The sequence below is a fragment of the Aureococcus anophagefferens genome, assembly GCF_000186865.1.
Source record: "Aureococcus anophagefferens unplaced genomic scaffold AURANscaffold_8, whole genome shotgun sequence".
NCBI lineage: Eukaryota > Pelagophyceae > Pelagomonadales > Pelagomonadaceae > Aureococcus > Aureococcus anophagefferens.
This window is the reverse complement of record NW_008705568.1, coordinates 561865-575701: the sequence shown is the minus strand read 5'-3', so window position 1 is coordinate 575701 and position 13837 is coordinate 561865. Positions and strand designations below refer to the sequence as shown.

Below are 13837 nucleotides of genomic sequence, written 5' to 3'. Positions count from 1 at the left end.
CGACGGTTCGATGTTCAGCGGGAGCGACTCCGCATGGCCGAGACGCTCCGGCGGCTCGGCCATGGCAACAGTCAGTGGATGTGCTTGGAAAAGTCAGACGGCGCGAGAGGCGCCCTCTCGATTCACGCACGGCAACCAAGGAGATCCCAGAAACTGAAAACATAAAGCCTTCAAGGCCGACGATGATGGGGATGATGGTGTAGAATGGGGAGCTCTGAGTAGCATGTCGGACTACGTCGTCGTCGCCTGCGCGGCGCCGACGCTGGCCTGGGCCGGCGTCGCCGCATGCCGCTTCATCAGAACCGCCGCACCGGAGGCGCTCGGCGTTGCGGCGTTTTGCGTCGTCCTCGTCGCCTTGCTCGTCGTCAAGGACGCGACGCCGCTCGACGACCCGCCGCCGCGGCGCGTCGCGCCGCGCGAGCCGCCGCCGGAGCCGCTCGCGCCGGCGTCGCTCCTCGACATCCTGCGCGAGGACATAAAGCGCCGCGGCCGCCGCGTCTGGTCGCACCACCGCGAAGAGACCGCCGAGGTTCAACGCTACTTCACGCGCGCGAAATGGAGGCACTTCGTCGAGGAGCGCAACTACGCGACGCTGGTTCGTGGGGCAGCCTCAGCACCATCGACACATGCAGAGGAGTTACCCCCAGGCTTGCAGCATAAGGCGAGCCGCCGCGTGGGCTGCGTCATCCTCGGCGACTCCTACTGCGACGACTTCGCGACGAAGCAGCGAAGCTGGCCCGGTCGAGTCTACGACGCCGTCGTCAGACCGAAGCACCTCGCGTGCGTCAACGTGTCGTTCGGCGGCGCCCAGTCGCCGGACCTCGTGCCCCAGGTGCGCCTCGCGCGCCGGGCCATCGCCGACTGGCGCCTCGAGCTCGACGACGACTTGCTGGTCGTCGTCCACAACGGCGGCAACGACGTGCTGAAGAAGATCGTGCGGTACTGGTGGCCGCTGTGGTTGGACATGCTCCGTCTCTTGCTCTGGAGCTCGAAGCCGGCGTGCCTGCGGCGCTTCTGCGGCGCGCGGCGCGGGACCGTCGACTTCCGGCGCGCGCTCGGCCCGTCGTTCTTCGGCGCCGCCGCGCCCGTCGCCGTCGCGTCCGTGCGCCGCGCGGTCCTCGACGTCGCCGCCGCGTGGCGGCCGAAGACCATTGTAGTCTCGGGCATGCCCATCTGCGGCGCGCTTCCGCTGGCCCAAGGGCTCATGAAGGTCTGCCTCTTCCGGACCGTGCCGTCGGACGTCTCGAAGCGCGCCGTCGACGGCCTCGGCGCCTGGCTCAACGAGCTGCACCTCGAGGTCGTGCGCGACGTCCAGGCCGCGTACCCGGAGTGCCGCGTCGTCTTCTTCGACGAGGCCGCGGCGATCACGGCGCGCGACCGCGAGGGCTTCTGGATGGACACGTACCATCCGACGTCCGAGGGCCACGGCGCCGTGGTCCCGGACGTCCTCGCGGCCCTCGGCGTCGAGGCGATCGCGCCGGCGTCCGCGCCGACGCGGGCCCCGCGGGAAGCGTCGCCGGTGCCCGCGCCCGCGGCGCGGAAGACGTCGCCCGCGCCGCCGCGGGAGACGATCCCCCTGGGCGGCGGCGCGTGGCGCGACGACCGCGGCGGCTACCTCGACGCGCTCGACGCGCCGACGACGTTGCCGCCGCCGCCGCGGGGGCCCATGGGGCGTCGCCGATGGGGGTCCCCGGCGCCCGCGCCGCGGCCGGACCGCGCGATGCGGATGGCGCGCGCGAGCCGCAGGGCAGGACAAGGGTGATTCAACGTCGCTTCAACGTGAGTGTTCCGCGCGCGCGCGTTCTGAAAAAAGCATCCACGCTTCGAGACCGTTCCGAGAGATGATCGCTCGTCCAAAAATCAGCCGAAACGAGTGGAAAACGGCCGAGAGATGAGCCTTTGAAGTTGGGAATTTCGCACTCTTGTCCTGCCCAGGCGAGCCGCGAGCGGGCCGAGGCGGCGGCCCGGGCGCCGCCGACTCGGAAGAAGTCGCCGCCGCCCATCGAGATGGCGGAGCAGCTCACGCCCTTCGAGCGCCACCTCCTGGCCAAAAGCCCCGAGCATCGAGAACCCTGGGAATCGCCGGCGTCGAAGCGGACCAAGTCCGCCAAAGCGGCGCCGACGTGGGTGAAACCGTCGCCGAAGAAGCCCGACGGCGCGCCGCCGCGGCGCCGCCGGCGCTCCCGATCCCGGGAGCGGGAGCCGCCGCCCCCCCGCGAGCCGCCGCCGACGCGACAACCGCGAGAATAACCATTACCGTTCATACGCGCTGGCCACGGCCGATTCCCGCCGCGCGCGTTTCTCCGCGAGTTTCCGGAGGGCCGCCTCCTTGTTCGCGGCCGCGCGAGCGCGCTGCTCCGGGGAGATCGGCGAGGGCGCGGGCCGCTTCTTCGACGGCGGCGTCTGCGTCTGGGACGGCGGGGGCGTGCAGGCCGCCGGCGCGGGCGCGGTCGCGGACCGGACTGGCGAGCAGACGACCGTCGTCGAACCGGGCGAACCGGGCGGCGACGCCGGAGCGGGCGGCACGGCCTGCCCGAAAGTAAACGCTGGAGGAGCAGGTGGAGAATACCCTCCGAACGCCGGAACGGCCTGGACGGGCGCCGAAGCGGCCACCGGCGGCGGCGGCGGGGCCGCCCGGCGATGGCGCACGCCTCCTCGGCGAGCTTCGGGACGATGTCCCGCAGCGCGTCCATGACTTGGCGGGCGGAGTCGGCCGTCACCAGGAGGAGGCGCGCGGAGGCGATGTTCGCGACGCAGCGGTCGCTCTGGCTCCGCGGCTCGAGCCAGATCCTCGCGCCGCTCGAGCCGCGCACCGCGTTGAGGAAGGCGCCGCCGCCGGCGAGAAGGCACCCGAAGGGATCGCACGGCGCCTTGCTCGCGACGACGACGACGCCGACGCGGGCCTCCCGGTGCTCCAGCGCGGCGCCGATGCACCGTTTGCGCGCGTCGAGCGCCGCGCCCTCCGTGCGCTTGAGCGCGGCGAGCACGCGTTCCCGCAGCCGCGACTCGTCCTGGAGCGCATCCTCCAACGCCATCTCCCAGATCATTTCGAGAGCGCCAGCGTCTAACGGGCTGCGCGCGAGCGCGTGGTACTGGGCTTCGGGCGCGACCGCTTCTTCCGTGGATGCGGTGACGACATACTTGAACTCGACGGCTGATGGTTTGGCCATCTTCCTGGCGCGGGCCGCGGCGAAGCTCCGGCGCGTGGAAGAGGTCGCGGCGATCAACGCGTGGGTCGCGCTTCGGCTGGGTTCAGCGCTCATAAGAAAGCTTAGCCTACCACATGCCTACCTGTAATCCTAGCGCTTCAACAACCGGCACACGGCGCAGCAGCCCGTTCGGCATGGCGCCCACCCAGCGCGCCCACGGCGAGGTGTGGCACAAGCCGGACGTCAAGGCGGCGGCCGAGTGGCGGCGGCGCGCCGCGGCGAAGCTCGAGGCGGAGAGCAAGCCGCGGAAGAGGTCGAGCCGCGCTTCCCAGCAGCGCGACGAGGTCGAGCGGGCCGCGGCCTTCTACGCCGCCCACGAGGCGTCGATCCCGGCGAACGTGCTGGCGCGGACGCTGCCCCGGCAGGCCGCCGTGTCCGCGCCGTCGGCGCCCCTCGCGCGGAGCGAGTCGCTGCCGAAGCGCGTGCGGGCGGCGGTCGCCGCCGCCGTCGACGCGGCGCCGCCGAGGGAGGCGCCCGCCGTCCGCGACAGCCTCTGGTCGCCGCCGCCGCCGAAGACGACGACCGTGCGGCCCGTGCGGCGCGCGAGCGGCCGGTCCATCGCCGACGTCGTCCCCGCCGACGCCTTTGCGTTCCACGCGCTGGCCTTTTTGGCGCCGGCGCCGCGGACGCTCGTGACGCTCGAGACGGAGCTGAGCAAGGCCGTCACGGCCTGGCTCGTCCCCGCGACGGAGTGCCGCTGGCGCGCCTGGGCGGGCGGCGGCGCCCTCCGGCCGGCGCTCCGCGGCCCGACGCCCTACGCGACGGCCTACCGCACGCGCAAAGAAATCGACGAAACGGGCGTCGTCGTCGACCTGGGCCTGCGCCACGTCCGCTACGGCCTGCCGTCCTGGCGGTCGCCGGAAGTGCTCGACGTCGCCTTCGACGCGCTGCGCGGCACGCTCGCCGTCGCGGAGACGCCCGTGGACGCCGTCGAGGACTCGGCGCCGCCGCTGCCGCCGCCGCCTTTACTCCGCCAGAAGCTCCTCCTGGAGGACTATCGAATTTTGCGGGATCTGCTCGGCCACGTCGCCGACCGATTGCGCGTGCCCCTCGACACGCTGTCCCTCGTGCTCGTGCGGCCGCCGCTCGCGGAGGCGGGGCCCCTGCTGCGCGCGGCGAAACGCGCGGTCGGCGGCCGCGGGAGCCGGATCCGCGTCGTCGAGCCCTGTGACTGCGTCGCCGCCGTCGCCGGCGAAACCCTCGACGTCGTCCTCGACCTGGGCCACTTCCGCGCGTCGGCGCTCGGCGCCACGGACCGCCACGGCCGCCTCGGCGGCGCCGCGCTGACCAACTACGTGCAGCTCCTCCTCCGCGAGCGCCAGGTCCTCGACGGCGACGCGGGCCTCGCGTCGTCGGCGATCGCGGAGCACGCGAAGCGGACCGACGGCGACCACGCGGCGGTCTGCCGCCGCGCGCTGCTCGCGCCGCGCGACGGCGGCGGCGCGCTGGAGCAGGCGCTCGGCGAGGCGCTCGGCAAGCAGGCGCCGTTGCTCGACCTCGCGGCGGGCGCCGTGGCCCTCGTCGGCGGCGGCGCGGACCTCCCGGGCTTATGCGACGAGCTCAGGAACCGGGCGAAGCGGAAGACGCGGCTCGCGGACGTCGGGGACGCGTCCACGGCCGCGTGGCGCGGCGCCGCGGCGATCGCGCGACGACGATAGTTCACAGACTGTGGTTTAGGGCACAATGGGGGGCGCGGGGACAATGGTGTGTGCAGGAGGCGGGGCGTGGGCGCCCGGCCTCGGGTGTTTTTGTGTGTTTTTGTGTGTGTTTCGCCGCCGCGCGGCGGCCGCGCTCCGGAGAGGCGCGCGCGCGGCTCGCCAGCTCCGCTGGGTCGGTCAAGAGCGGAGCGGCGGGTAGTTGAGCCGGTGGAGCTTCCAGGCGACGAGGTCGTCGAGGAGGCCGCCGAGGTAGCGCTTGAAGTGGACGTCGTACTCGTCGCGGTCCGCGGACTTGGCGCGGCGGCCGAGGACGCGGCCGTCGGAGAAGAGGCCGCTGCGGCTCGCGGCGATGCCCGGCTTCGACGCGGACGGCGCCAACGGCTGGCCGTCGGCGTGGCGCGCGCGCGACCGCTGCAGCGCGTCCGCGAACGACGGGCAGCTGTGGAGCCGGACGAGCGGCCGGCCCTCGGAGGACTTGTTCGTCCAGACGAGGGGCTTGTCGTCGTCCTCGACGGAGACGGCGGGCACGCCCAGCGGCAGCGGCGGCGGCTTCGAGGATTTCTTGGGCGCGGCGCGCGCGCTCGGAGGCGCGCGGCCGCAAAAGCGGGCGACGAAGCCGTCGTCGTCGTCGGACGTCGGCGACACGGACCGCGCGCGCATGGGGCTCGCGGGCACGCCCTTGGCGAAGGGGGCGACGGTCGACGGCAACCCGTCGACCCAGCGCGGCGACCCGTGCGCGCAGCCGACGTCGCTGCTGGAAGGACTGGAAGGACCGGACGGCGACGGCTCGGGGGACGACGACGCCTCGTCGCGCCAGGCTTCCGCGCAGTCGATGGCGATGGGCTTGGACTGGGTGTAGTAGGAACTGTGGGCCTTGGTCGCCGCGGGCTCCGGCGGCACGGCGACGGTGAGGCGCACGTCGACGGCGGAGACCGCGTCAAAGTCGAGGTCCCCCAAGACCTTCTCCTCCGGCGGCGCCAGGGACACGCGGATCGTCGCCGGCACGCCCCGCGGGAGCGCGCCGCCGAGGGCGTGCGTCTCCGCGAAGGCGAGGTCCGCGAGCTCCGCGGCGCGCGCGACGGCGGTGGCCAACTTGCCGGTTTTCGACGACGCATCCTCGGGCAAGACGATGAGCATGGCCACATCTCTCAAAGTCAAGCCCGCGGCGACGCCGCGCTTGAGCAGCTCCGTCGCCGCGACCATGAGCCGCGCGGACTTCGGGCGGATGTCCAAGGCGTCTCTTAGCGCCGCGGCGTCGTCGTCCGCGTCGAGCTGGGCGATCTGCGCCTTCAACGGCTCGCAGACCGGCGCGCTCAACGCGGGCCAGTCGATCCAGCACCAGTCGAACCACTCGATGGACAGCACCTCGGGCAAACAAAACCCGTGGTCGATGGGCACCAGCTTCAGGTCGTGCTCCTTCTTCCCGGCGCCGCGGCGCTGCTTGGGGATGAGCAAATTCGCCGCGTTGCGGTCGCAGTTGAGGCAGCGCATGTCGAGGGCCGCGATGGCCTGCAACCGCTGCGTCTCGAAGCGGCCGGGCGCGAAGTCCTCCGCGACGCCCGAGTGCGGCACGTAGACCTGGAAGGAGCCGACCTTGTCGGCGACGACGCGGTCGTGGTACTCGTAGCCCCGGTGGCGGCTTTTCGCGAGCGTCGTCTCGGGCACGCCCGCGCCGCCGCCGTTGCGCGCGTCGAGCAGGTACGCCGCGACTTCTCTCTTCGCGGCCTCGCCGGGCCTCACGCCGCGGCGCATCTCGGCCTCGGGCGCCTCCCGGGTGCCGGGCATGGCCGTGCCCACGAACAGGCGCGGGTTGTTGGCGCAGAAGGGCTCCTCGTCGGCGGGCTTGAAGCACGCCTCCGGCGCGCCGTCGAGGCCCGGAAGGAAGTACGTGCCGCCCGTGCCGTCCATCGCGAGCTCCGGCGCCTTCTGGCCGACGACGAGGGCGCGGCGCGCGCGCAACAGCGCGCGGCCGAGGGTCGGCGGCAGGGCGCCGTCGCCGCCGTGGAGCGCCGCGCACGACACGGGCTCGAGCGCGGCCTCGTCGGATTCCGTGAGTTCCGGCCGCGCGTCGAAGAGGAGCGTCGCGCCGCTGTGGTGCACGCCCGAGGCCTCGAGCGTGCGGTGGTCCGCGAGCTCCGCCGAGCGGAAGTACCTAGAAAAGGGCGCGGTCGCGCGCGAGGCCGTTGGATACGCGCGGCGTCAACGACAGCTGGCGTCGACGGTCCGGCGCGCGCGTCCGCGGACGCGGGGGCGCGCAGCTGCTGGCGCTGCGGCGGGATGCGCAGCAGCTTCGCGATGCCGTTCTTCACCTCGCGCACGGTCGCCCAGGGCTTGACCTCGAGCTTCCGCCGGCCGCCGAGGATCGACCGCTGCGCCCAGGCGTCGATGAGGAAGACGTGCATCGACGGCTCCCGCGCCTTGGCCGCCTGGGACAGGCCGCCCCCGCTGTGGCACGCCCGCAGCTCCTTCGCCACGTCGCCCAGCCGCCGGCCCTCCATGGACCGCGGATTGTTCATCGCGTGGCCCGCCCGGCCCCCCTCGGGAAAACGCCCCCCTCCCGCGGGAAAAAACGTTCGCGCCTCAACGTGTCTAGTGGTGGGGGGATCGGGGAACGTGTTCGGCGGGCCGGGGCCCGCTCCAGGAGAGCGGTCGCGGCGCGCGCCTCCAAAGAATGTGCCGGCACGCGGCGCCGGGGAGTCAGAGCCGGCCGTCGATCCTCGGCCTCGACCCCCGGCTTTTTCAGCTTTTTCAGCCCGCACGGCACGACCGGAACACAATTTCCCCGGCCGGACCGATGTGTTGACGCTTCTTTAACATCGGCAGCATCAACGCAGCCCAAACCTCGATGTGTCGGGCAGCATGGCGCCGTCGAGAGGAGGCCGCTCCAGCCTCCCACAACGTCGCGATGAGTCGAGCGAAACGTCGAAAAGAGGCCGCAGCAGCAGCGGCAGCGGCTCCTCGAGCCGCGCCTCGAGTCTCCCGCCGCGCAGCTCTTCGCAGCGCGCCGAGCGCCCGTCGCGGTCCGCATCGCCGGCGCGCCGGTCCCAGCCGCGGCCGGTCGCGCGGCGGCCGTCGGGACGCCGGCGGCGCGCCGCGCCGTCGGAGGACGCGCGGCCGACCGTCCGGCGGCTCGCGCGCGCGCTCATGTTCCTGCTCGTGACGAGCTCGCCGCTCTTCGCGCTGCTGTTGTTGACGGGCGTCGTCGGCGCGCTGCCCGTGCACGTGCTGGGCACGGGCGTCTGGGCCGCGCTCATCACGCGCGCGGACATCGTCGCCTACCCCGGCTGGTTCCTCGTCGTCGAGGTCTTCGGCGCGACCGTCGGCGTGATCGGCCTCGGCGTCCTCGGCGGCCTCGGCGAGATCGGCCTCGCGGTGCTCTTCGCCTTCATCGCGAGCGCGCACGTCGCCGCGCTCGAGTGGTCCCGACGGCGGCTGGCCGCGCTCCTCGAGGGCGCGCACCGGCCGGGGCTCGTCGCCGCGGAGGTCTAACTGTTCTTGTGTGTTACTTCTTTGGCCTCGCGCTCGCGCGCTTGTAGTCCCAAGGGACCCGCACGGGAGGAAATTTTCCGGACCGGAGCTCCTTGAACGCCTGCTGGATCTCGCTTTGACTGTTCATGACGATGGGTCCGTGCCTACAAAGCGTGTCGGTGGCGAATTCTTCCCGGTCTAAAGCTCTCGAAAATTGTCACGGTCGCAGGACGCTGGTCCGTGCCACGCGATGGGCTCCCGGAGCTTCTTGCCCGCGAACAGCATCGCCGCGCAGCCGTCGGGCCCCGCGGTGATGTCGAGGCCGCGGTCCTCGGCCGACGACGCGTCGAGCTCGACGACGTCGTGCGCGGCGGCCGCCGCGCCGTTGACCCGCGCGCCGCCCTCGTAGACGTAGAGGAGCGCCGTGTCCATCGTCGACGGCAGCTCGTGTTCCAGGGACGCGCCGGCCTCGAGCTCCCAGTCGACCATCTGCACGGGCGTCGCCGTCTCGAAGGGGCCTTTCTCGTCGCCGATGGCGCCCGCGAGGAGCCGCCGCGCGACGCCCGCGCCGCGCTCCGTCGGGATCTCCGACGGCGGGTGCGTGCCGTAGCGCGGATCGTCGAGCTTCTTCGACGACGGCACGTTCACCCAGATCTGGAAGCCCTTCATCAGTTCGCCGTCGCCGCCGCCGCCCTCGGCGTGCTCGACGCCGGACCCGCAGCTCATCCACTGGATGCCGGGCGTCTCGTACGTCTCGCGGTGGCCGAGGCTGTCGCCGTGGCGGCCGAGGCCCGTCTTCTGGTAGGACAGGATGTCCATGCCCCGGTGCGGGTGCCAGCCGATGGGGAACTCGTCCTCGCCGAAGTTCGCCTTTTCCGGCGCGAACGCGAAGTTGTCGCACATGAGGAACGGGTCCGCGTCCTCGGCCGCGATGGCCTTGGGGAACGCCTGGCGCACCGTGCGCTCGTCGCCGAAGGGGTGCGCCGTGCCAGCCGTGGCGACGCGCAGCACGCGCATGGCCGAGCGCACGCAGCTCATCGTTTCCGCGATGGCGAGGGCGCCTGGGAGCGAGACGAGGAGGTACTTTCTCAGGCGCATGCCGATGGGCACGCAGCGTTCTGCCTATGCACGGAGATGGCCTCGTCTACACGCTCATCCTCAGCCGCGCCACAGCATCATAGCTGATGTTGAAGGGTAACATCGAGCTGCCGGACGATGGCGCGCCTGGCAGCCCTTTTATTAGCCCAAATCACGAGCGCATCCCAACCACACCGGTGCAGCCTCTTCGTCGCGACCGACTCGGACGCGAGCCGCGCCGTGCGCCGCGTGCTCGACGCCGAATACGCGCAGATCGTCGCCTGCGACGGCGGCGACTTCGAGCGCGACGAGTGCTACGCGCCGCTGGCCTGGCGGCGCGCGGCCAGCGCGGCGGTCGTCGGCGACGCGGCCTACGGCGTGCAGGACGTCTGGCCCTACGACGCCTGCGACGCCTTCGTCGTCCTCGACGGCGCGCCGCCGCGCCTCGACGTCGCGAGCGCGCGGCGACGGCCGCCGAAGCCGCCCAAAGCGGAAGCGCCGCCGCGCGAGAAGCCCCCAAAGCGCAAGCGCCGCCGCGCGAGAAGCCGCCCAAAGCGCCAGCGCCGCCGCGACCACCGCCGCCGCGACCAGCGCGGCGCCGCGGCGGCCGCGAGCTGCGGAGCGCCGCCAACCCCGCGATGGAGCGCTTCGCGTGCGTCGCGAGCGACGACCTGGGCGCGTCGTGCGGCTGCTTCGACGCGGCAGTCCCGCTGCCGAGCGGCCGCCCCTGGTGCGAGGCCCTCGGCGTCGAGCGCGCCGGCGGCGCCTACAAAAAAAGCTCGGCCCTCGGCCTCGAGCGCGCCGGCGGCGCGTACCAAGAAAGCTCGGCCCTCGGCGTCGAGCGCGCCGGCGGCGCGTACCAAAAAAGCTCGGCCCTCGAGCGCGCCGGCGGCGCGCGCCGGACGCTCCGAAAACGACGACCGCTGGCCCCGCCGTCGCTCGCGGCCGACTCCGCGCCGTGCCCCGCGGCGCCGCACCCCGGCGGCTACCTCTGGCTCCACACCTGGGGCTACGCGCCGACGGAGCCCATCCAGGGCGAGGGCCTCAACGGCTGGCGCGTGACCCTCGGCCGCGTCCTCGCGCTCGCGCGGGGGACGAACGCGTCGATCATTTTGCCGTGCGCGCGCCACTCCGTGCTCGTCCCCTGCGGCGTCTCCGGGCCGCTCCGCGCGTCGGACCCGCTGCCCAACGCGGGCGACGACGACGGCATCGAGGCCGAGGTCCGCGCGGGCGTCACCGACGAGCTCCGGGCCTGGCTCGCGCTCGGTCGGACCGAGGGAGCACCCCTGTCCGGCGACGACGACGCGTCGCGGGGCGTGCCCGACGTCGCCGTCCACGACGCGGGCTGGTACCTCGACGCCGGCGCCATCGGGACCTACCTCGGCGCGGCGCCGATCACGGTCGGATGCGCGACGCGACTCGCGCTCGACCACGACTACGGCTACGCCTTCGTCGCCTCGTCGGCGTCGGCCGCCGACATCGCCGACGCCCTCGCCGGCCCGCGGCCCCTGAAGATCGCCCGCTTCGGCGGCGGCTTCAACCTCGCGTCGCTCCGCGGCGCCGTGACGCGCGCCGACGAGGCCGCCGTCGAGGCGGGCCCGCTGCGGTCCTTCGCGCGGCGCCTCCACGACGCGGCGGACGCCTACAAGCGCACGTTGGGGTCGCCCTACACGGTCCTCCACTGGCGCTCCGAGACCATGGTCGCGCGGCGCGACGCGAAGGTCGACGGGGCCTTCCGCGCGTGCGCGGCCGAGCTCCTCGGCGCCGCGCCGGCGACCGGCGCCGCGTTGCTGGTCACGGACATGCCGTCCGACTTCGACATGCCCTTGTGGACGTCGTTTTCGAAAAAGCTCGACAAGAGCTACCGCGCGACGCGACGGAACATCGTCGACTTTTTAGCGGCGGCGCGCGCGCGGGGCCTCCGCAAGTACGACGCCGACTACGTCCCGCGCGACCGCTTCGACCTCGGCGACGTCGCCATCGTGGAGCAGATCCTGGCCATCGACGCGGATCTGCTGCTGACGCACCGCGCGGAGGCGGGCGGCGACCGCGTCGCGAATTGGACGGGCGTCGGTTTCGATGTCTGCGGCTACGCGGGCCGCTACATGCGGACCATCGTCAAAACGCGGCTCCACCTCGGCCGCCCCGTGGGCAACTGGCTCCTCGACGCCGACGGGTCCGTCGCGAGGCACGCGTCGGCGCACGGCGCGCGCGCGCGACCGAAGACCCGCGTCCCGAAGGACGAGGACTAATAGCCTTTAGGGGATGTTCGGGTGGCGGAGGCCGATGATGCGCCGCTTCGCCGTCGGGGCCGCGCCGGCGCCCCCGAGCGCGCGCGTCGCGGCCGTCGCCACGACGCCCGGGGCGAAGACGAGGTCGTTCGTCCTGTTCGTCCAGTAGCCCTTCTCCGACAGGTCCGCCTCGCGGTTGCCGTGGAGGCTCGGCCGCCGCGGCGACGCGAGCAACAGCGTCGACTCGACGCGCAGCCCGAGGAGCGCCGCCATGGACACGTAGTCGACCGCGGCCTCGTCGAAGCCCGCGGGCACCAGCACGACGACGGACGAGTTCGCCCGCAGGTAGAGCATGTTCGCGAGCCCCATGCCCTCGACGCCGACGAGCGCGTGCGCGGCCGCGAGCTTCGCGATCTGCGCCTCGTAGGACAGCCGCTCCAGGTCGACGGGCTCGACGTCGCAGGCCGCGCTGCGTCGCCTCGAAGCAGCCGCGCCGCACCTCCTCGAGGACCGCCGCCGTGGATTTGAAATTCCGCGTCTTGGGTCGCTCCACGACGAGGACCTTCGTCGTCTCGGCCCGCGGAACGTCGTAGGCGCCCGGCGGCGCGAAGGCGGAAGCGAGCTCGTCGCGCAGGCGCCGCAGCGACCGCGCGGACCGCGCGAACTGCGACGTCGCCGGCGCGCGCGCCGCGTGCGCCGACGTGACCACGAGGCCGTTGCTCGCGTAGACGAAGCCGTTCAGGGAATCGCGCTCGTCGTAGCCCACGGTCAGCGCCTCGAAGCAGAGCCGCTGGCCGCGCGCGTCCGCCCAGAGCTGCGTGTCGAAGAACGCGTCGTACTGCCGCCGCTCGCGCCGCACGAGCTCGGCGCTCACGCCGCTCCGCACGAGCTCGCCGCCGTCGCCGGCGAAGAGCGCGTCCGCGTGGGCCCAGTCGTTGAGGAAGAGCGCGGGTCTGCCGCCGGCGTAGGCCAGCAGCGGCGCGAGCGTGCTCGTGAGCGCGTGGAACTGGTTCCCCGGCGGCTGGACGAGCGTCGCGGCGACGGCGCGCTCGTGCGTGATGCAGCGCTGTCGTCGCTTGAACTCGGCGTAGGTCTCCGACGAGACGCGCGCGCCTCGGAAACCCGCGAAGGACAGGCCCGGCCGCCGCGGCTTGCCCAGCACCTCCGGCAGATCGTCCGCGCCGCCGTCCGGCGCGAAGAAGACGAGCTCCTGCGTCTTCGGGTCGTAGCCGACGCGCCGCAGCTCCGAGTGGCGCGACTGGAACGGAAACGACGGCTGGTCCGCGACCTTGGCGTACGAGCCGCCGCGCGCCGTCTCGTCGAAGACGCGCGTCGTCCCCGCGAAGGGCGCCTCGAAGACGTCGACGGGCGAGAGCGGCGCCACGGACACGACGCCCCGGTCGCCCGTCGCGAAGCGCCGCGCGGCGTCGGAGAACGCGCTTTGCGTTTGGGCGTCCCGCGCGAAGACCGCGAGCGCGCACCGCGACTTGCACCTGGGCAGGACAAGAGATATTCAACTTCTCTTCAACGTGAGTGTTCCGCGCGCGCGCGTTCCGGTAGAAGCATTCACGCTTCGAGACCGCTCCGAGAGATGATCGCTCGTCCAAAAATCAGCCAAAACGAGTGGAAAACGGCCGAGATATGAGGCTTTGAAGTTGGGAATTTCGCTCTCTTGTCCTGCCCTGACTTGCACGTGAAGGAGAAGGTCTCCCAGGGGATGGCGACGATGGAGCGCGTGCGGCCCGTCGCCGCCACGACGAAGCCGCGATGCCCGAGCTCCAGCGCCTCGTGGCCCGCGAAGTCCTCGGAGTCGCACACGACCCAGGTCGTCGACAACGAATCGCGGTCGAACATGGCGAGGCAGACCTGGACCGTATTCGGCACGTCGCAGTCGCTCACGGCGACGAGCGGCGTCGCGGATTGGCGGAGCACCTCCAGGTGCACGGGGCCGCGCTCGAACCACTCCGTGGCCGCGCCGAACTCCAGCACGCACGTCGGCGCTCGAGGAGACGCGGTCGCGCCCGGCGGCGGCGCCCACCGGATGGCGCCGGGCGCCGCGGACCGGGCCAGGGCCACGAGCGTCGTCGCCACGTGCGCCTCGCACGCGTCCCGCCGGTCGGGGTGGCCGTCGACGGCGCAGGCCTCCTTCGCGGACGCGTAGGCCCTCGCGGCGAGCGCGCCCGGCTCGTCGTCG

At 72.9% G+C, this 13837-nt stretch overlaps 3 protein-coding genes across 3 annotated transcripts; 1 reads left to right on the top strand and 2 right to left on the bottom strand.

Annotated features, from left to right (window-relative positions):
* Positions 1-223: 223 nt before the first annotated feature.
* Positions 224-1762, top strand: AURANDRAFT_63825 (hypothetical protein; the record flags this gene model as incomplete). The annotated part of the gene is made up of 2 exons (XM_009038543.1): positions 224-599; positions 648-1762. 2 exons carry the CDS (start codon positions 224-226, stop codon positions 1760-1762), a joined length of 1491 nt encoding a protein of 496 aa, XP_009036791.1.
* A 3659-nt stretch (positions 1763-5421) lies between these two features.
* Positions 5422-7562, bottom strand: AURANDRAFT_53540 (hypothetical protein; the record flags this gene model as incomplete). Its single annotated transcript, XM_009038272.1, has 2 exons — positions 5422-7019; positions 7124-7562. Coding segments are annotated over 2 exons (1857 nt in total), but the record flags the coding sequence as incomplete, so codon positions are not given.
* Positions 7563-8369: 807 nt separating this feature from the next.
* On the bottom strand, positions 8370-9352 carry AURANDRAFT_25761 (hypothetical protein; the record flags this gene model as incomplete). Its single annotated transcript, XM_009038271.1, has 2 exons — positions 8370-8499; positions 8583-9352. 2 exons carry the CDS (start codon positions 9350-9352, stop codon positions 8370-8372), a joined length of 900 nt encoding a protein of 299 aa, XP_009036519.1.
* Positions 9353-13837: the final 4485 nt, after the last annotated feature.